Consider the following 19,521-nt stretch of genomic DNA (forward strand, 5'->3'; position numbering starts at 1 on the left):
AAGGAAAGAACGATGACATAACTCCAGCAGTGCACCGTGGATTCCACCGCAACCATTTTAAAACCTTTAATTTGATCTCAGGTACACACCTGTAAAGTTTTATGCTCTTGGTTTTTTGTGTGTTCAGGACAGAAAGATATCAGGTATCTGCCACAATGGTTAAAGCTACTTAGTGGAGCCCTCAGTCCAACGCATGGACAGGACAAAATGTTACCAAAGCTTCTCTTTTGTCCTCCGCCGCACCACTACTGACCAGTGTTGGTCAAGTTACTTGAAAAAAGTAATCCCGTTACTTTACTGATTACTTATTTTCAAAAGTAATTAATTACTTAGTTACTTTCTAAAAACACGATTTACAACCTGAATAGGTGATAAAGTGATAGATCTTTCAGCCCAATTCTACTTTTTCTGCATAATCCATCATACAAAATGTAATCAAATGGAAAAGTCTCTTTTTAAAACTTGTTTTATTAGTTTTAATCTTTTAACTTTATGCATCAAGCAAAAATTTAATTATCTGCAACATTTTCTGACTGGAAGAAATTAGTTTAACATTTAAACCTATTTTCTGCACATTCCAGCACATAAAATAAAATATTTTGTGTGTTTACACTCAGTCTTTCAAATAGATGCAAGTAAAACACAGCAGAAAATAAATAAAGTCAAAGACTAGCGGTCCTGTTGCTCTATTTTCACCTGTAAAGCAGGAGTGAGGTAGGCGGAGGTTTACCCTGGTGCAGGTGTGCAGCGGTCAGTGGAAGAATCCGCGAGTTTCTCTGTGAGTTTCCCATTACGTCGTAGCTACTCGGTGCTTGTTTGGAAGTTTAGGGATTTTTTTGCTGTAAAAAGAAGTTTTCTTCCCACGCACAACGGACACTAATGTTTTTGTCACTTTTTATGGAATCAAACTCAAAGTAAGGTCAGTACTTCCACGCTTTAAACGCTGCACGCTCATACTCTCTCTGCACTCGATATATGATCCATTGTTGATCTGCACACAGCTGTTGTCACGAACGTCGCACTCGCTTACATCACTGTCATGAGACATTCTCGCAAAAAATCACGGTTTTAGTAATGCAGTAACGCAGCGTTCCTACGGGAAAGTAACGGTAATCTAATTACCGTTTTTGCAATAGTAATCCCTTACTTTACTCGTTACTTGAAAAAAGTAATCAGATTACAGTAACGCGTTACTGCCCATCTCTGCTACTGACACTCACGCTTGCAACTTCGGGTCAGAACTCCCCTTGGTCTTGGCCTCCTTCTTGGCCTGTTTCAGCTCCGTCTTGGCTAAGGCCAGCTGCTCCTTCCTGGCATCAATCTGGGTGGAGAACATATGGATACAAGCTCTCACACAGGCACCACATTTAAATTCAAAATGTGACAGAACAGGCTGTGGATCCACCGTCACCCGAATTCTCATCTGTTCTTCAGTCAATTAACAATGAGAAGAACACAAAAAAGTATGATGCTGACCTTTATAATCTAATTTAAATTACTGCGTCCAATAAAATATAAACTGTAAATCAAGCTGCCCTTACCTTGGCCTGAAGGTTAGCCATGGATTGTTCAAAGGTCTTTGGCGGCGCCCGCTGGTGGTTACACAGAATAGCAACTGCTCTGTTAGCTCGATTGTAGGACAACAGTTTCTCTGCCACATTGTCAGACTCTGAGGAACGAAAAAAAAGAGTAATTTGTATTTAAACAAGGGAAAAAATCCAAGTGAGAACAGATATCAAACCAGAATCATGCACAGAAACCATTAAAGAGAAACTCACGCTGACACGCCTAATGCCATTACCTCACACCGCGACAAAACATCAAGCTTCAAGTCACATTCGTACAATTACATTCTCCTATTTCATTTATACACGTGTATTAACTTCATCTATTCCTCCTGTGGTTCACACAACACTGCCTGCAACCACATGTCAGCCTGCATATTGGCTCTCAGTGGCAAGCCAGAAATGAGACGAGTATGACACTTCTATCTCTGAAAGGAAAAAACCATGGCCGAGGCAGCCAATGGGACTCTGATAAGAGTGAGACCGAGATGCTCTGGGTTTAGTGATAATGTACTCCTGTCATAACTGAGAAACCCGACTGACATCCGGATACCTTGAACTAAGCCGGCTAAATATAAAAGAGACTGGACTCTGTGACACAATGAGCTGAACTGAAGTTACAACCAGCACCTGAGGAACACGAGCCACTGCTTTAAAATGCTCATGTGTGGTGCAGAGCATTTAAAGTCTATTTAGGCTGTTACAGTGCAGCGAGCAGGCGTGACTGACTGTTTGTGAGCTCCTTAAGTTGCTGCTGCAGAGTGATGGAGGCGTTGTATGTCCTGAAGACTTTTGCAGTCAGACCGGGCATTAGAGAACTCAGGTGTTTGTTCAGAACGCCGGTCTGCAACGAGAAACAGGAACAAGAAAGAAAACCACATTAATCCAACTAAATCAACACATGCCGTCTACCACTAGGTGGCACTGTGGTAATGTGCTACTGCGGTGGCGAAGAATCTCCACCTTACAAATAAATCAAAATAAAATCTGACTTCATTAGCATCATCCATTAGATCAGGGAGAATAAAACAGATCATAATTCTATGTCTCACTGACATTTCTGTAGGTGTTATAACAAGTTAAAGTTGTATATAGCTAGTTTACATTCCCATTAACACCTGAGAAACGATAAAACGGAGTTAAGAGTGTGAGAGGACTCACTGGTGTTAAAGCAAAAACCATATGCTCATGCACACACGGCAGGTTCAGGTGCAAATATAGACTTGATGAGGAAGGCGTCACATGCATTTTGAATATGGATGAAAGCATTCAGATGTGAAGCAGAAGTAATTCTGATAAAGTCTATAATAATAATAATAATCAGGACCTGCTGGGGCCACAGGCCTGTATCACTGTCTCACTGCAAGCTGAGTGGGTGTTTTTCCACGTATACATATAGTGTGCGTGTGCATGCATGTGCAGGTAGAAGCATCTGCTGCTGCCTTGCTAACGAGCTACCTAACTCTGGCCCTACGATGCTAATGAAGGAGTTTGCAAGTCTATGGGGCGAGTGCGATACCTCTCACACCCCCAACTCCCTCGGCATGGTGCTCTGTGTGTGTCATCCATGTCGTCTCCTAAGGCGTTATTAAAATGCGTCATTACCGCAGTTCTAATTTCCTATCTATAATACAGGATGTAACATACTGGACTTTCTCATTAACACGCTGCTATCCAATTTGTTGTGATGGCTACTAATGCCAGGGAAATATCGACTATTGCCTTTCTACACTGCCTATGATGAGGTGCTTTTCATTTCTCACTGGGTCTAATTTGCGTGCATCGGTTCCTCGGCCAAAAAACAAAACCGGTTCCTACAGATGGGTAAATGATACAAAAGAGTGGAGGGAAAATGTACCGAATAAAGGAGCTCGTGAGGACCATAACACACTGCTGGTTGTAATTTAATTCATCTTTGTAAGATGTAGTTTTTACAGCTAACCTGAGTGATGTGGAGTTCAGTAAAGCTGAAAATACCTGCGATTTCAAAACAGATCAGACATCCAGACCTTAACATAATGTCTGTCTATATGTGTGTTTATCTGTGTGCATGCTCATAAAACCTACAATCACCTTAGCGAGGCATTCTGCAATCATATTGATGAGCATCAACTCTCTAAAATGTTATTCACTGAGACGCTCACGACACAAATGCTTAGAGATATGTGAAATCTGACGGCACCATAAGAGGGAGCAGGCCAATGAAAAGCCCTTCAGCTTCACCCTCCACAAAATTAACCTTTAAGTGAATACATTTAACTAAAATACTGAAATAAAGTATTTAAATTCATCTGCCCAGGATGTTTTGTCCTATCTGAGACTCTAGCTCTTCTTTCACCATCGATATGTGCAGCTTTTAAACAAATTCTCCAAATAATAAAATAATGAATGTGCTTTGTTAAAGGTTCATCAAGAAAAACAGCTGGTGGTGCAATTTCTACGGTCTGGTGCCGTTAAGCTAAGAGGGATCAACACGCAGAACAAATCGAACAAAGAAAGAAACACGATGGAAATACGGCAGCAATATTAGCATGATTTGAGGAACACGCACACGCACACACTCCTTGAAATTCATCATGTTTTCATTTCATTGCTTGTTTTCGTTCTTCACTGATGTTTAACTCATAAGCCTCGTCTCCTGATTTCTTTCCTCCAGTCTGTGCAGCTGAGTGCACACGCAGAAAAATAAACTTTCTGCTTTTCTAAAATTGAAAAAAAGCAGATAAAACAAGTTTAAATTGTGCCAGCAGGCTTCAACTAAGGCACAAAAAAGTACTTCTTGTTATCACGATCTGCACCATTCCTGCGATAGAAATCTTTTCACCCAGCCGTCTGCCGCAGCATTCAAAACAAACACTTTTACCTCGCCATGCGGCTGAACTACAACATTAACTAGCTTGTTTTGGGGACAACTCGGCACTCCTGAGTCTGTTTGAGAACACATCATTTAATCGACAAATGCAGCAGTTTCAATGCTCTTATTCTGCCCTTTTGTTTAGGCTGCGTGCTGTTATAATATCATCAGTGTTGCAATAATAAACAGCAAACTTATGAGCCAAGCTGATTTGTGTACATGCCAGAATCTCCCCCCCTCCTTACATTTCTACCCATCTTCCATCCCCACTCTCCCTTTCTTCTCAGCTGCCTGTCACCTCTCCAAATTGCCCTCCCACCACCTTCCCCATCCTTTTTTCTCCCCATCATCCACCCTCTCTACTAAAGCACCCCTCAACTGGACCATTTGGCACTTTTCTACTGCTTCATCTACTACTACACACCTCTTCTGCCTCTGCTCTCTCGGTGTCCTGGCCTTTCCAGGTGTCAATCAGGCCTGCCCTCTGCAGCCATTACCGCTCCACCTCCAACAGACACTGACATTTCCTGACACACACAGGAGGGCAGAGAGCAGACGCACTGTACTCCCTCCTTCAATTGCTCCATCTTTCTCATCTCTTCCTCACATTCCTGTCCGGTGTTGCAACATCTTTCTCCTGCCCGTCAGTCTTAATATGCCAAACACGTGACTGGCTCTCTAATCTTGCACATGAATCTTAATCTGCATTTTCTTCTGAACGTATCGCAACGTCAGGTATTTTTCAGAAATTGGTTATTGTCTCAAACAGATGAGTGAGGTCGTTTGGAGAAAGCTCAATATTGCCGCGCTGAACTCACCCTGTGTACGAGCAGAGCACTCTGTGAGGCTTTGCTGCCTGAAGCTAGAGAAGATTCAGAGGATGCCACATTGTGATGTGTGGAAATTCATCCGCCCAACATGTTCACTCTCAATTTTCACGCGCACAGTTTCATTTTTATCTGCCAGGGTCCATCCCCCTCTCCCTTTTGAAACTCCCTTTCTGCTTTCAGCCTCCCCCCTGCTTCCAATATTCGAGCCCTTCTCTGCACCTCCCATTTCCTTAATTTAGCCCTTTCATCTCTCCACACCAACGGCTCATCCTCATTCAATCTCATCTCTTACACCTCACAATTTAGCCCCTACTTTCCCCCTCACTGCAGCTTTCTGTCCCTAGAAAATATAAAAAGTGTAATTCTACTTTGCTTCCACCATCTTTTTCTGTTTTTTTTTTAAATATTACTTTAAAAATATTACTCTTTTTAAACAACCTCACACTCAAATCAAACCTCCTGCTTGCTTTTGACACCAACATTTGTGAACAAAATAAAAACTCCCATGTTGTGACACAATAATAGCAATGATCATATAAAAGGTGCAACATGTCAGAGGAGATGCATGCTGAGACAGACTCACGTTTAGGCGGTCAAAGAGTTCGTCTCCAGGCTGTTTATTCTCCAGAAAAAGTTTAAGACTCTTAAACACCTGAAAAAAGATGCAGGTAAAGTACATCAACGTGTATAGAGAGAAATAATAACATTTAATACATCTGCACAGGTGCTGCACTAGATGTTTCTTGGGTTTATGTTTCAAAAAACTGATGAAATTTTAAAAAAAGCAAACAAAAAAAAATTCTCTGACAGGTCTAAAAATACCACAAAACTACAGGTACACAAACACATCAGAGTGCAACTGTGGGGCCTCGCTTTATTTGTCCGTCTCAAAGCCAGAGGATTAAAACTGGCACAATTACATCTGACATTTCAAGCGACTCTGTGGGTTTCACAGATGCATCCTTTCCCCAAATAAACTACTAAAATATGCAAGACGCCAATTACGAGCCACAGATGTGTTGCCTCATAAAACACGCTGACATATTCACCGGCTGATTTGTGTGTCAATTTTGCTTCCTTTGAAAGACGAGCTGCAAATATAAAAAGTAAATCAGGATGTGTCTGTATGTATGCATCCACGTGTGTCCTCTGGGTTCTTTGACATACAGGACTTCCCTTTAAAATATTTGGTTGTTTATTCCAGTACTTTTTATTATGACTCAAAAAAATGAGAAAAACTGTCAATGCAAAATGTACGGGACAAGTGAAATACACATGATAGCATTCAATGTGTTGGGATGTCTCCAGATATTAGAACTAAACATTCCTCTCTTCCATTCTTGTTCCATTTTATTCCTGGTGACATTTAGCAGCAATCTTACTGATTTTCCATGGGATTGATGATGCTAAAATATGCAGGGACTAATTAATTCGAGCTCATGTGATGCTTTTGAATGCACTCATTTGAATAATTATACGTTCTGCCAAGAAACAAAACACTTTGGCTGTCAGGTGCTAACATTTCTTTTCCCATCTCTGCAACAGATGATAGCACTGTCTGACACCAGAGGAGGAGTTAGAAATTTACATATGCATATATGCACGTGTGCGCACACAGACACACACAGACACACGAGACAGCTGTTTGACAGACTCTAGACTACCTTCTTTTGTGAAGTTTTCAGTCACATTTTGTTCTTCTGTTGTGATAGTTGCTAACCTGCACATTAAGTCTGCGTTATCATTTAGTGCATCAGATACAGACACGACGAGGTCCTGCAAGTCCGAGGCAGCCCCTCAATCCTCTGCACTAACGTCCAGCAAACAAACATCGAGACTAATTTTGCAATCATTTGAGACAAAACATGAACCTTTTTTTAACTGTAATCAATCAGAAGTGAGTTTCAGTTATTTTACTAAAGTGGTCTCTCACAAAAGATGTGTAGGGATGGGTACCGGTATCCGTGCCATGATGGCACCGGTTCTGACATAAACGGTAATAACCAGACCGAAAAGCAGCGCACATTTTGGTGCTTTTTTCCCCTGAGCTGTGATACACTTTAGATTCTAGCCAATCATTTTACGTTTCCGAGGATAGTAGGCGGGGCCAGGTACGTACGTTCTTTTAGAGCAGAGCTACAGATTAAAAATGCCCAAGGCGAAGCGGTCAAAGTCTGGCTGTACTTCACAGCAAAAGATGCAAACTCAGCAGCTGCAACAAGTGCTTTAAGCTGATACTGTGATGCTGTCAAAGGAGGTAACACCTCAAATCTGATGAAACACCTGGCGACGCATAGCGTTTCTTTTAAAAGCCGAGAAATGCGCCGTATTTGATAGCTTGCTGCGAGACCTCACACCGAGCACATCTACTGCGGGTGTGGTGCCTGTTATCGACCCGGAATTAGCAACATCCCCCAAAAACCCGAAGAGGAGAGTCCTGGCCCCTAGCCCTGCCAGTGTAGCAGAAATGATGAGGATGATGATGCAGCAGCAGCCGTTCTTCTCTGCGTGAGTAGCTTAATGTTGTTCGTGTGTAATTTACGTTGAGTAGGCTAACCACGTTATTACATTAATGCATGTAAGGTGAACTAGCAAACACCATCATAGCTACATGCGGCTGTCTTCTTGTTTGATGGCAGATACTCCCTTCACCCTGGACAAAAAGGCTAAAATGACCAAAGAAAAAGTGGAAAACAGTTAAACATGAGAGGTTTTTGGACAAAGTTTGTGTTTTTTCCATTGTTTAAGCTGCTTCCAGCCAAGAGTGATACCATATATGCCCCATAGCTGCAGAAAAGGCTAACATTGTTATCTTTTTACAAAAAAACAGCTGAACATGAGAGGTTTTTGGACAAAGTTTGTGTTCTCCATTCTTTAAGCACCGGTTTGAGCACCGTTTAAGCACCGGCACCGTTTCAAAAGTACCGGTTTGGCACCGGTATCGTATAAAACCTAAACGATACCCATCCCTAGTTATGTGTCAGGACAGCGAACTAGAAAACTGGAAAAAATCTGAGCAGGTTTCTTGTCGCTTCGTTGTAAAACGGCTCTCTGGTGACTTTGAAAGTAAGCTGTTTATCATCAAGAAGGCTCGAAAAAAGAACTTATAGTCATGTGAGGTGACATTTAGAAATGAGGTCTGCTGACAGATCCTATTAAGCTACATTGTAGCAAATGTAATACCAAGTGTTTTGAACAGTGCAGGTTATCTGCATTTGCTGCCAACAGTTTCTATTTCCCCTCCTGAAAACAAAGCAGTTGTATCTGTGCACAATAATAAATAGTTTGAATACACCTTTATCTGTAAATACATGGCAACACAAGCCTAACTTGCAATATCATCTATTTCCCAGAACTACATGCGTATCAGTGCAGTGTCCAGATGACAGAAGCAGCACTTTATGTAAGCATCGTGCTGTGGTTCTGGATCCGAGAGCTGCAGACTGAACTACTCAACCAGCCTGACAAATTAAACCAACGCAGCGATCCAATCCACAACTGCATCCCTCGGACAAATCTCAGTTCCCTCTGTGCTTGGGGCTCTGCACACGTCGCCATGTGTGACCTTCTCCACAGCGAGTTGTGCCAAAAACCAAAGGGCTTGATTATTCTAATGATATAAACTGGACTCAGTACTCTACACTAGTGGCTTTTGCTGATGTCTTACTGAGAATGGACAGATTTGCCTCACGTGAACTACATCAGTAAAGACTTTTCCAAAACAGCGTAACTGCAGATTCAGGGCGCTGCTCCAACAAACTGAGTTTATTAAAAATAAACCGAGCTGAGTGACTAAGATCTGTAATCTCTGTAATAGTTTTCGCTTCCTGAGCAGCTGAGCAGAGTTAGAGTGAACAAACACAGTTGACTGAACTGAGCATGTGCACGAGTGGACGAAGGCAGTGATGAATCACCATGGCAACGGGTAAATAAAGAGCAGAGCCTCCGTTTGAATCCAGCAGATCAAAATAGATGAACACGTCTCAGCGCTGAGGATTGTATTCGTTTAAAATTAAGTTTCAAACATTGTTTAGTAAACTTTAATGTACTGACGATCTTTAACAATCTCAAGTTCTTACAGGAGATTTCATTCTCTTTGTCATTACTGGATGAAATGTTGGATGTTTTCCAGTATAACCACTTAATCATTGATAGATGATTGGTAGGGCTGTAAGACAGCTGAACTCTGTCACTGGGAGCCTGCGAGAGTTCAAAATGACTATTTCACATTGGGAAAAAGGGCAGAATGAACAAATAAATAATAAGACGTGTCCGGGCTTTTAAAGAGCCATCGACACGTTGGTCGGCTAGATTTTAGACATTTCAGCTCAGTTTTGGACGAAGGCTGAGCCGTTTTAAATAAGTCACCATGAATGGATCCTGACGGGATAAGACTTGGAAATGCCCAGAGCCAGACTGGATCCAGGTATGTTTGTAATCTTTACCCATTTTGGAACAATCATGCATGTGGACTCCAAACTGGACAGTTAGCGGATCCAGTTCAGATTTAGAGTTTCAGTGGAAACTATGTTGAGTTTTCAGAAACTGTGCATTTTGTTGTTTGACATAATTTAAAGACTAAATCTCAATCTGAACACATTTCAACATGAAATGTAATCAAATTACAATCAGACCTCCTGCATCATGTATTTAAAAAGTGATTTTAAAATGTATTAGGTTCTGTTTTAAAGTGATTTCCTCCTCAACTTTTCTCAAATATTATATAATATTCATCATCTCCAGGATCCCGACAGTCATGACGTCAGTGTTTGATTTTATGATTCAAAGAGAAACTTTATTACGGGCAGTGATTCCAGTGCAGGGAAATTAGCTGTTAGCTGCATCACAGTCAAAAGTTTATTCTAAGCTGATCTCTGTCCTTATATTGAGTACTGATAAACTATAAAAGCAGTCACACAAAAAAGAAAAGGAAAAGTGAACTAACAGCTAACAGGGGTTTTAAAACTTCTACAAATGAATTCAAATGAACTCAGCCTCCCCGGGAAAGTCTATGCCAGGGTGCTGGAAAGGAGAGTTCGTCCGCTAGTCGAACCTCTGATGCAGGAGGAACAATGCGGTTTTCGTCCTGGTCGCGGAACACTGGACCAGCTCTTTATCCTCTCGAGGATACTTGAGGGTGCATGGGAGTTTGCCCAACCAGTCTACATGTGTTTTGTGGACTTGGAGAAGGCATTCGACCGTGTCCCTCGGGGTGTCCTGTGGGAGGTGTTGCGGGAGTATGGGGTGTCTGGCCCATTGCTACGGGCCATTCGATCCCTATACAACCGTTGCAAGAGCTTGGTTCGCATTGCCGGCAATAAGTCGGACTCGTTCCCGGTGGGTGATGGGCTCCGCCAGGGCTGCCCTTTGTCACCGGTTCTTTTCATAATTTTTATGGACAGGAATTCTAGGCGCAGCCAAGTGGCGGAGGCCACCAAAGCGAAAGCTTTGGTGGCCTCAGGATCTCATCTCTGATCTTTGCAGATGATGTGGTTCTGTTGGCTTCATCGGGTGAGGGCCTCCAGCTCGCACTGGAGCGGTTCGCAGCCGAGTGTGAAGCAGCGGGAATGAGGATCAGCACCTCCAAATCTGAGGCCATGGTTCTCAGCCGGAAAAGGGTGGAGTGCCCACTCCGGGTCGGGGATGAGGTCCTGCCCCAAGTGGAGGAGTTCAAGTATCTCGGGGTCTTGTTCACGAGTGATGGGAGGAGGGAGCCGGAGATCGACAGACGGATTGGGGCTGCAGCTGCAGTAATGCAGACGCTGCACCGGTCCGTCGTGGTGAAGAGGGAGCTGAGTGTAAAAGCGAAGCTCTCAATTTACCGGTCGATCTACGTCCCTACCCTCACCTATGGCCACGAGCTGTGGGTAGTGACCGAAAGGACGAGATCGCGGATACAAGCGGCGGAAATGAGCTTCCTCCGAAGGGTGGCTGGCATCTCCCTTAGAGATAGGGGGAGAAGTTCGGCCATCCGGGAGGGGCTCAGAGTAGAGCCGCTGCTGCTCCACATCGAAAGGAGGCAGCTGAGGTGGTTCGGGCATCTGACGAGGATGCCTCCTGGGCGCCTCCTGGGTGAGGTGTTCCAGGCATGTCCCACCGGGAGGAGGCCCCGGGGCAGACCCAGGACACGCTGGAGAGATTATATCTCTCGGCTGGCCTGGGAACGCCTTGGTGTTCCCCCAGATAAGCGGGAGGAGGTGGCTGGGGAGAGGGAGGTCTGGGCCTCTTTGCTTAGGCTGCTGCCCCTGCGACCCGGCCCCGGATAAAGCGGATGAAGATGGATGGATGGACGGACAAATGAATTCGCTCTGCTGTGCCATGAATGACGAAATAAAACAGCTGGTTCAGGTGCAGTAGAAGCAGAGGTCAGAGAGGAGAAAACCTGAGTCTCTCCCCAGTAATTGACTCTCTCTGGAGGAGAAAACCCAGAGTTTCCAGGGTGTTCGCTACTGAAACAAACAGCACTGCACCTCTGATTGCCAGGAATCAATATAATCATCACTGCAGGTGCACTTAACAAGTGCATGTACTTGTTAAGGTAACGATATTGCTCATAAGCACCATAATTAGTGACCATATAAAGTATTAAAACAGTATTCTGTCACAACATCTGGCTGGCTCTGTTGTAGCTCGGGTCTGCAGCCCAGTAAGTCATTCAGGCAGTTTGCTGTGTGTAAAGCGGCTCATCCGTCTCTCCATTCAAAATTCCCGACACACACGTTATAAACTAAGATACATTAAGCTCCAGTTTAAAATCAAATCAACAAAGATACCCTCCTGTTCCTCCTTGTTCTGATGATGAGATTAGTGTAGCTGCTCCCCACACACATCCATGCAAAGAGGAAAGAGCTGCCAACACTGTGTGGTTGTGTGTGTGTTACAAGTACAGGTTTATGCAAAGATGCTCATGATTATTATCTTTATGAGAAACCAGGCTAAAAATTGCCTCCATGATCTTTGAGCGATCACGCTGACCATCGTGCACCCATGAGAACACTGTTTAGCATCCACCCGTTTAAGCGCCAACGTGTTTGTGTCACTTCCTTTACCTTTTTGATGACAGGAACCTTGTTGTAGTAACGAATGCAGTCTTTACCCAGGAAGTCAAATTCCACCACACATTCGTTGCCATCCAGCTGCTCGTGCAGAGTGATGTGCTCGACGCGAAGTGAGCAGCAACCCACCGTGTCCGCCGTCTCTCCCTCCTCCTTCTCGTTGCCAGCTCTCAGGGCCAGCTTTTTGGGTCAGAGGATACAGAGATTACCACAGATGCAGAAGCACACGCCGAGCTTTTCCATCACAAGGTGCACAGAACGCATGCGAGTCAGACAACCGTTAAAATATATACACGTGCTAATAAAAAGACCTTCGTGACAAACGAAATGAGACTAAAATGGCAACTGAAATAGTTTCTGGCATGAGCCAAAAGCAATCACGTACTCAATCCATCATTTCACTTCTTACAGACTGAGATAATTAGCTTGAAGTCTCTGGAAGAAAATGCTACATGTAATCCATTACTTTGCAAAAGATTTTCATCCAACTATGTTGGAAAACAGAAAAGGCAATCAAGACATACTGAATTGATTTCCAATATCTTCACTTTGCTCCAGCCTATTTACACGACCACTTCAGTTTTTCTCCACATTCATGCAAACATCACAAGCAAATCAGCTCACGTATGAAAGTTTCTTTCTAGTTCTGCTGTGTGAACATGCAACAATTTGTAATATCAGTTGTGCAACCCGAACCTTGTCTATGAAATACAGCGCCACAGCTCTCTGACGTGTAACCATCTGTTTGGACTTTAGATCCTGGAGGTACTGGTAACGGATGTCATCCACGCGTGATTTCAGTTTCCGAGCAACCTCGTATTTCTCCCAATCCTTCTCTCCCTGCAAGAAAGAAAGGCAAGATAAGCAGGAGGAGGGAAAAGACTAAACATGAAACGTAAACACGAAGCAAAAGTGACAGGTGATGACGATTATTAAATAAAATGATGAAAAAGCGGTTTTAATTTAAAAGCCCTGAAAATCACTAACACAGGATCTTCCACTATAACACAACATTCTCTGTGTTGTTTGCTTCTGCTTATTTATTGCCATCTACATATAATTAAACCCTCCATCGGTCAACGTGCCGATACTGTCATGGAGAACTGTGGAATAACTTAACCTTTATGCATGAAAGATGGGAAGGAAGACGTGAGCAAACAGAGCACAGAATAACAACATGTTGCAGAGGTTTACTCATATTTGATTATCAAATTCAATTTAATGTTATTTACACAGCGCCAAATCACAACAACAGTCGCCTCAAGGTGCTTTATATTGTACAGTAGACCCTACAATAATACAGAGAAACCCCAACAATCATATGACCCCCTATGAGCAGCACTTTGGCGACAGTGGGGAGGAAAAACTCCCTTTTAACAGGAAGAAACCTCAGAGAGAAGGAAGACGGGATAAAAGACATGCTGTGGAAAAGTAATTACCACTTTTGTTTAAGAATATACATTTTATGCATTATAGCTCAACATAATGTGTAAAAGTGTTCAGGTTTGTGATTTGTTTATGCTAACGTTTCGTTTAAATCAGCTCTGTGAATAATATCAGAGGCAGGACAACAACCAGTCGTCAGTTGGCAGATCTGGAGCTGAACTGACAAAATGCAAACCATTCAAATTATTGATTTTATTATAACTTGGTTATAATGTTATTTGCATTCCCCTGCACTCTTTCTGTAAGGTTTTGATTCTTGATTTAGCTTCTACGCAACTCTGCAGCACAACAGTTCGTCTAATTTTACAGGCAGCCTCTAGCCTGGAGGAGGATGTTGCACGAGCAGCTAATTCCACAAACTTCTTTTTCATTTTTTCCCCAAACTTGCAGTCTGCAGAATCAAACTAGTTCAAATGAGGAAACTTATCAGTCCTACTCACTTTGAAGCCACAACTTATTTCACATGTAGTTCTACCCATGACTTGTAAACATGCAGTTTTTGGTGATGATGAAAATGGTGTTTTGAAGTTCTGCTTTTTTTGCTTTTCCAGGCAGTTTGGTTTTGCTTTTTACGTTCAAAAGGGAAAGAAAAAGTAAATCCTTTGGAAACCGGACGCTTCTGTTACATTTCATGTTTTTAATGTGGGATTCAAGCATTCACAATGTTGAAGGAGTCCACACAGTGAATAGAGATGTTTGGTGACAGATCAAACAAAGCTTGAATGTTCTGAATGATGAATTCCAACATTTATCAAGTTATCTTTGAAGGACAGTGTTTGCCCACCACATGAACAACAGTAGACGATGAGCGAAACAAGCAAAATATCTTTATACTTATTTATTCTTTTCTATTTAAAATGCATCTCAAAAAATTATTTATATCATGTCCATTACATGTAAAGTGAAATGATTCAAGCCTTTTGTCATTTTAATCTGACTTACAGCTTGTGAAAAAACATCAGAAATCAGTACCTGCGATCATTTAACATTTAATTTCAAGTTTGAGAAAATTAAAATCAAATATTATGTTGATCCTGCTTATCTCAGTTTAGTTTGATGCAGTGACGCACCAACGGTGTTACTGCTGTACTTGATTGACTAGATAACTCAGGCGACCTGAAGCTGATAGAGAATTTATCATTTAGTCAGAAAAGAAAATGAGAAACAGACAAGTTAACCCTTTAAAACCTACCGTAGAACCAAGTCCGCCAGAGCTTATATTATATGTTTACATGCTGTGGAGCCATTTTTGGGAGCATTTCAAGTTGATATACATCAATACAACCATTATAGCCCAAATTTTAATAATATGTCTGCATTAAGTGCATAGTAATTACATAAATTGCAAAAAAGTGCAATAAACTACAAAGAAATTGAAAATTGTTTTTGTTTTTTTTACATATATTTCTAGTTAGAGAAATTTAAGAGGCTTATCCCTCAAAACTGTAAATACAAAAAAGTTGCACAAAATAGTTTCCCACCACAGGAAATTTATTTTAAGTGTCTTCATAGTTTTATTTTTGAAATACACCAATTTTTATACACTGCAGGAAAAACAATTTATCAAAATAAACTATTTCCAGCAGTGCAATATGAGTCCTAAGCATCCCAGAAACCACACAGAAAGTCATAAAGTCAAAGATAACTTTTAAAAACACCAGTATAGGCTCATGAGGCCCTGATGGTAAAAAACTACATTTCCGCGAAAATGACGTCACTTCCGGTTTCGGGCAGGTCATGGCAGACATGCGATAGTTCGCCTGATGGACTAGGAAGTGTTACAAACAGCTGATCGGATCGGCAAAGCGTGTTTCTGGAATATTATGTTTTTGTTGCTGCAAGTGCTTTTTATGCAGTTTTTGCAAAGCTATATGTGGAAGGAAACTGTGACCGAGGACAAGCTGATGGCATAAGATGTAAGTACAACTCCTCCGGTTTCATATGCAAAAACAATTATTGCGCTAGCTCACGTGGTTGCAGAGCTACCGGGATTTAAAAATAGTTACGCAAAACGGAGCGTGCTGCTCTGACCAGTTTTAAAGGGTTAAAGGCTGTTATCAAAGCAGCCAATAACAGTGAAGCAGCAAGCCGATCGGCTCCATGCAGCACACAGTGAAGTCATTTATGGTAAAGAATCATCAACCAGTGACTGAACACATGCTTCAGAAGTTGGATGTTTCTGTATTTTAAATATATGAATTGATCTTAGTTAATATTCTAATAATCTGAGATACTAGCTTTTTCCAAACCAGTTTGAGAACTGTGCTGCCAAAGTCTGAACTAGGTGTTGAACCCAAAGTCTGCAGCATCTGACAGCACCTATCTTTGTACCCACTTGTATGTGCATCCCCCCCCATTATGCAACAGACAGCTCACCTTCAGTTTTGAGTTGGCATTAAGCATGATGTACTTATTTGAGCCCTGGATGTTTTCAGTCCAGCTGACGAGCCATGTCACGGTGTGATCGTGTCGAACTTCCTTCCAGCGGTGCCCAGCAGGTGCTGCGGGGATACGAGAGTCTCTGCCAGAGCAAGAACAAGTGTGTACAGTATGTAAATGACCAGCACTGATGCATAGCTCAAATACAGATTTAAGCCTAAAAAAAGTAACAAGAAAAATAATATTAGTCAGTTTGTGTATCAAGAAGTTGTTTCTTTGAGTGAAAATGTCCCTGCTCTGCATTGAGCCACAAGGGCACACGGAGAGGACTGAAACTAAAGCTGAACTCAACTATACACCGATTTCACAATCACACTCTCACTTGCTGCAATTGATGATGACGTCCTCTGGTTGGATCCTCTTCTTCAGCATGCCTTGCTTGGGATGCTCGCCTCTACCTCGGAATAACCCCGGAGGCTCAATCTTAAAATTGCCAATGCGTTCTTTGTGGTGGTCCAGAAGGCAGTAGCCGTATTCATCCACTATCTTCTGGTTTGCCTCTTTCAAAGCCTACAAAAAGATTTCAGATCCAGATCGCGTTACCTCAGAAACGGACAGGGCGCTCCTCTGGACTAACTCCAGTTATTACGCTACATTATGAAGACAGCAGCATACAAACACAAAGAAGGGAATGCGAGCTTTACCCGTTTCTCCTCCTTGGACATATTCTTCCTGGCCTCTGTCTTGGCTTTATGCATGGCATGGATTTCTCCAAAGTCACACTTATCAAGATCTTGAATCAGCGACCTCTCCTCATGGGTCATTTCCTGCACAAGCACAAAGTGTGTTGAGAATATCAGCAGCAACAAAAAGAGCACGCAAGCTATTAACCGAAACAATCTGGAAGTTGTAGTGAGCATTATTCTTTATTTTTATATTTACAGAAAAAATAACATGTAAATGGTTCCAATGAAAGTGATGATAGAATAACTGCAGAAACTGATCGTGTGTCTTCGCCTCCAGTGATGCAAACAGCAATTACACTGCTGTAAAAATTATAACAACTTCCATTTATCATGTTTCTCACACATTTCAGATCAAACAAATATTAGAGAAAGATAATCTGAGCAATTAAAAACGGCACTTTTTATATTATTTAACTGCAGGACGATGATTGGAAACATAACAGCAAAACGGCTCAAAAATAAAACACTGAATGTTTTGAAGTGTCCGAGCCAAAGTCCGGACGTTAGGCCGATTACGATTCTCTTGGCACTCGTGCTCAAACACTTTCCCCTGTGGCTGAATTAAAACAAAATTCCTCCACACCAAGATGTAAAGACTGACAGTTAGACCCTTGATTGCAGTTCTCGCTGCCAACGGTGCCACAAGCAGTTTCAGATTAGGTTTGGGCTTTTCTGCCTCTAATAAATGAAATCATCACAAACTGTGTTATTAGGTTTAAGGGGCCATAACTTAATCACATCAGACCAGGCAGGTTAGGATAGTTTTTTCATCACCTGAATAGATGAACTCATTTAAAAGCTAAATTTTATATTTAGAATGTAGTTTTAATAAAAACAGAAACATGTCAGTGTGACAAATATGCAAAAAAATAAGAAATCAGGTCATTGCTTAATAATAATAATAATAATAATCATTGCTTTGTTATATTTACTGACCAGCTATGAAAACAAAGTGCATAACCTTTGTCTATTCATACAACAAATTAATGCAATAATGCATCATTAAAAACAAACAAAAAAAACTAGATGAAGAGGATTCAAACAGATCAGCGACCTTTCCTTTAATTACTTATTTTTACGGAGGTGAAGCCGAGTCGAAAAACAACAACCGGTGCTGTCATAAAAGGCCAGAGTACTTTCTCCTAGCAAGCCATTTAAAAAGTGCGGACACTCAAAGTTAGGGCTGCTCAATTAATCGAATTTTAATCTCGATTACGATCGGGGCTTTCAACGATCATTAAAAATGACTGGGCCGATTATTAGCCCCTCCCTCGTGCTTTACTCTCGCGCTGCTCCGTGTGGCAAATCGAGCGCACCTCTCTGCATTTCGAACACGTGTCACAACAATTAAGAGCAGCGGTCTCCAACCTTTTTTGCACCACCGACCGGTTTATGCCCGACAATATTTTCACGGACCGGCCTTTAAGGTGTCGCGGATAAATACAACAAAATAAAACTAGTACCGGTACCGAAAAAAAAAAAGATTTATTCATAACACACGTGAAAAGACCCAGGAAAACCGAGTTAACGATAAAAACGATAACAAAATAACGCTGAAAACCGATAAAAACCCTGAAAACTATACATTTCACACCTGAGCCTCAACTCTCGCAGCCCGGTACCAAACGACTCACGGACCGGTACCGGCCCGGGGGTTGGGGACCGCTGATTAAGAGGAGGGAAGCTCGGAAAGCTAAGCAGAAGTTATTTGGAAAAGAGAGGTAAAAAAACTTGAGTGGTGTGGAAACATTATGGGTTCAGTCAGACGTGGATCAAGTAGACACAGTGTGTAAACTTTGCTACAGTGTCGTAGCTGCACCACAGAGCAACACTGCAAACTTCACTAAACATAGATGTTTACATTTTTCATTTATTTCTTATATTGCAAACATTTGCACTGTTATCAGTATTTGCACTATTTTATATTATTTTTGACAATCTTTAAAGTCATTATTCAACACATTGTTATTGTTAAATAAATATCGTCAAATAATCGAGATCTCAATTTCAGTGAAAATAATCGTGATTATCATTTTTGCCATAATCGAGCAGCCCTACTCAAAGCTGCAGTTTTGCATCACAGAAACATAAGAAAACGTTGCAGCTTTCCAGTATTTAGCACTTTTAACAACACATCACTCCCAGAACTACAGTAGCTATGAGTGTGACCACTGTAAGGTCACTGCTAAACAGGCTAAATAAAGAATCCTGACACGTCAGGCGAAGCAGCTGAGTTTCAACTTTAATTGCCAAAAGTTGTTTCACAAGGGGTCACCAGAGGTCAAATCAGAGGTGACTAACAGAGCAGAGCAACTGTTTCAGCTGCAGCTCCAAGCTGTTGTGATGCTGAAACATCATCAGTGGCTTTCAATGTGCCGTCTAGCTGTAGGGAAAGAATCTGTATTTCATGACATGTTGCTAATAATAATTAATGATCAAGTGTATTAATAAGTTGTCACTTACTGCCACAGAGGTGCTTTTTATAAACAGTGCAGTAATAATCACACAAAAATACTGACCGTAAATTGAAATGCACTCAAAATGGTTAAATATTTCTCACACACACACACACACACACACACACACAATCCATCATGGGCACAAACTTTAGGAATAAAGGAAATGACTCTCATCCATCAAACTGAT

General features: G+C 41.8%; 1 protein-coding gene across 4 annotated transcripts in view; it reads right to left on the bottom strand.

The window, feature by feature from the left end:
- LOC146515918 (DNA topoisomerase I, mitochondrial) overlaps positions 1-19,521 on the bottom strand; it is a 35,394-nt gene that overhangs the window by 2,888 nt on the left and 12,985 nt on the right. For all 4 annotated transcript variants that reach the window (XM_085165485.1, XM_085165486.1, XM_085165483.1 and 1 more), the window contains exons 10-18: positions 16,834-16,956; positions 16,512-16,699; positions 16,127-16,271; positions 13,001-13,144; positions 12,299-12,484; positions 5,833-5,901; positions 2,295-2,409; positions 1,542-1,669; positions 1,221-1,321 (exon numbers count right to left, since the gene is read on the bottom strand). In XM_085165485.1, coding sequence (XP_085021611.1) covers positions 1,221-1,321; positions 1,542-1,669; positions 2,295-2,409; positions 5,833-5,901; positions 12,299-12,484; positions 13,001-13,144; positions 16,127-16,271; positions 16,512-16,699; positions 16,834-16,956 — 1,199 coding nt within the window. The remainder of the gene's footprint in view (positions 1-1,220; positions 1,322-1,541; positions 1,670-2,294; positions 2,410-5,832; positions 5,902-12,298; positions 12,485-13,000; positions 13,145-16,126; positions 16,272-16,511; positions 16,700-16,833; positions 16,957-19,521) is intronic.

The sequence above is a fragment of the Neolamprologus multifasciatus genome, chromosome 7, assembly GCF_963576455.1.
Source record: "Neolamprologus multifasciatus chromosome 7, fNeoMul1.2, whole genome shotgun sequence".
NCBI lineage: Eukaryota > Metazoa > Chordata > Actinopteri > Cichliformes > Cichlidae > Neolamprologus > Neolamprologus multifasciatus.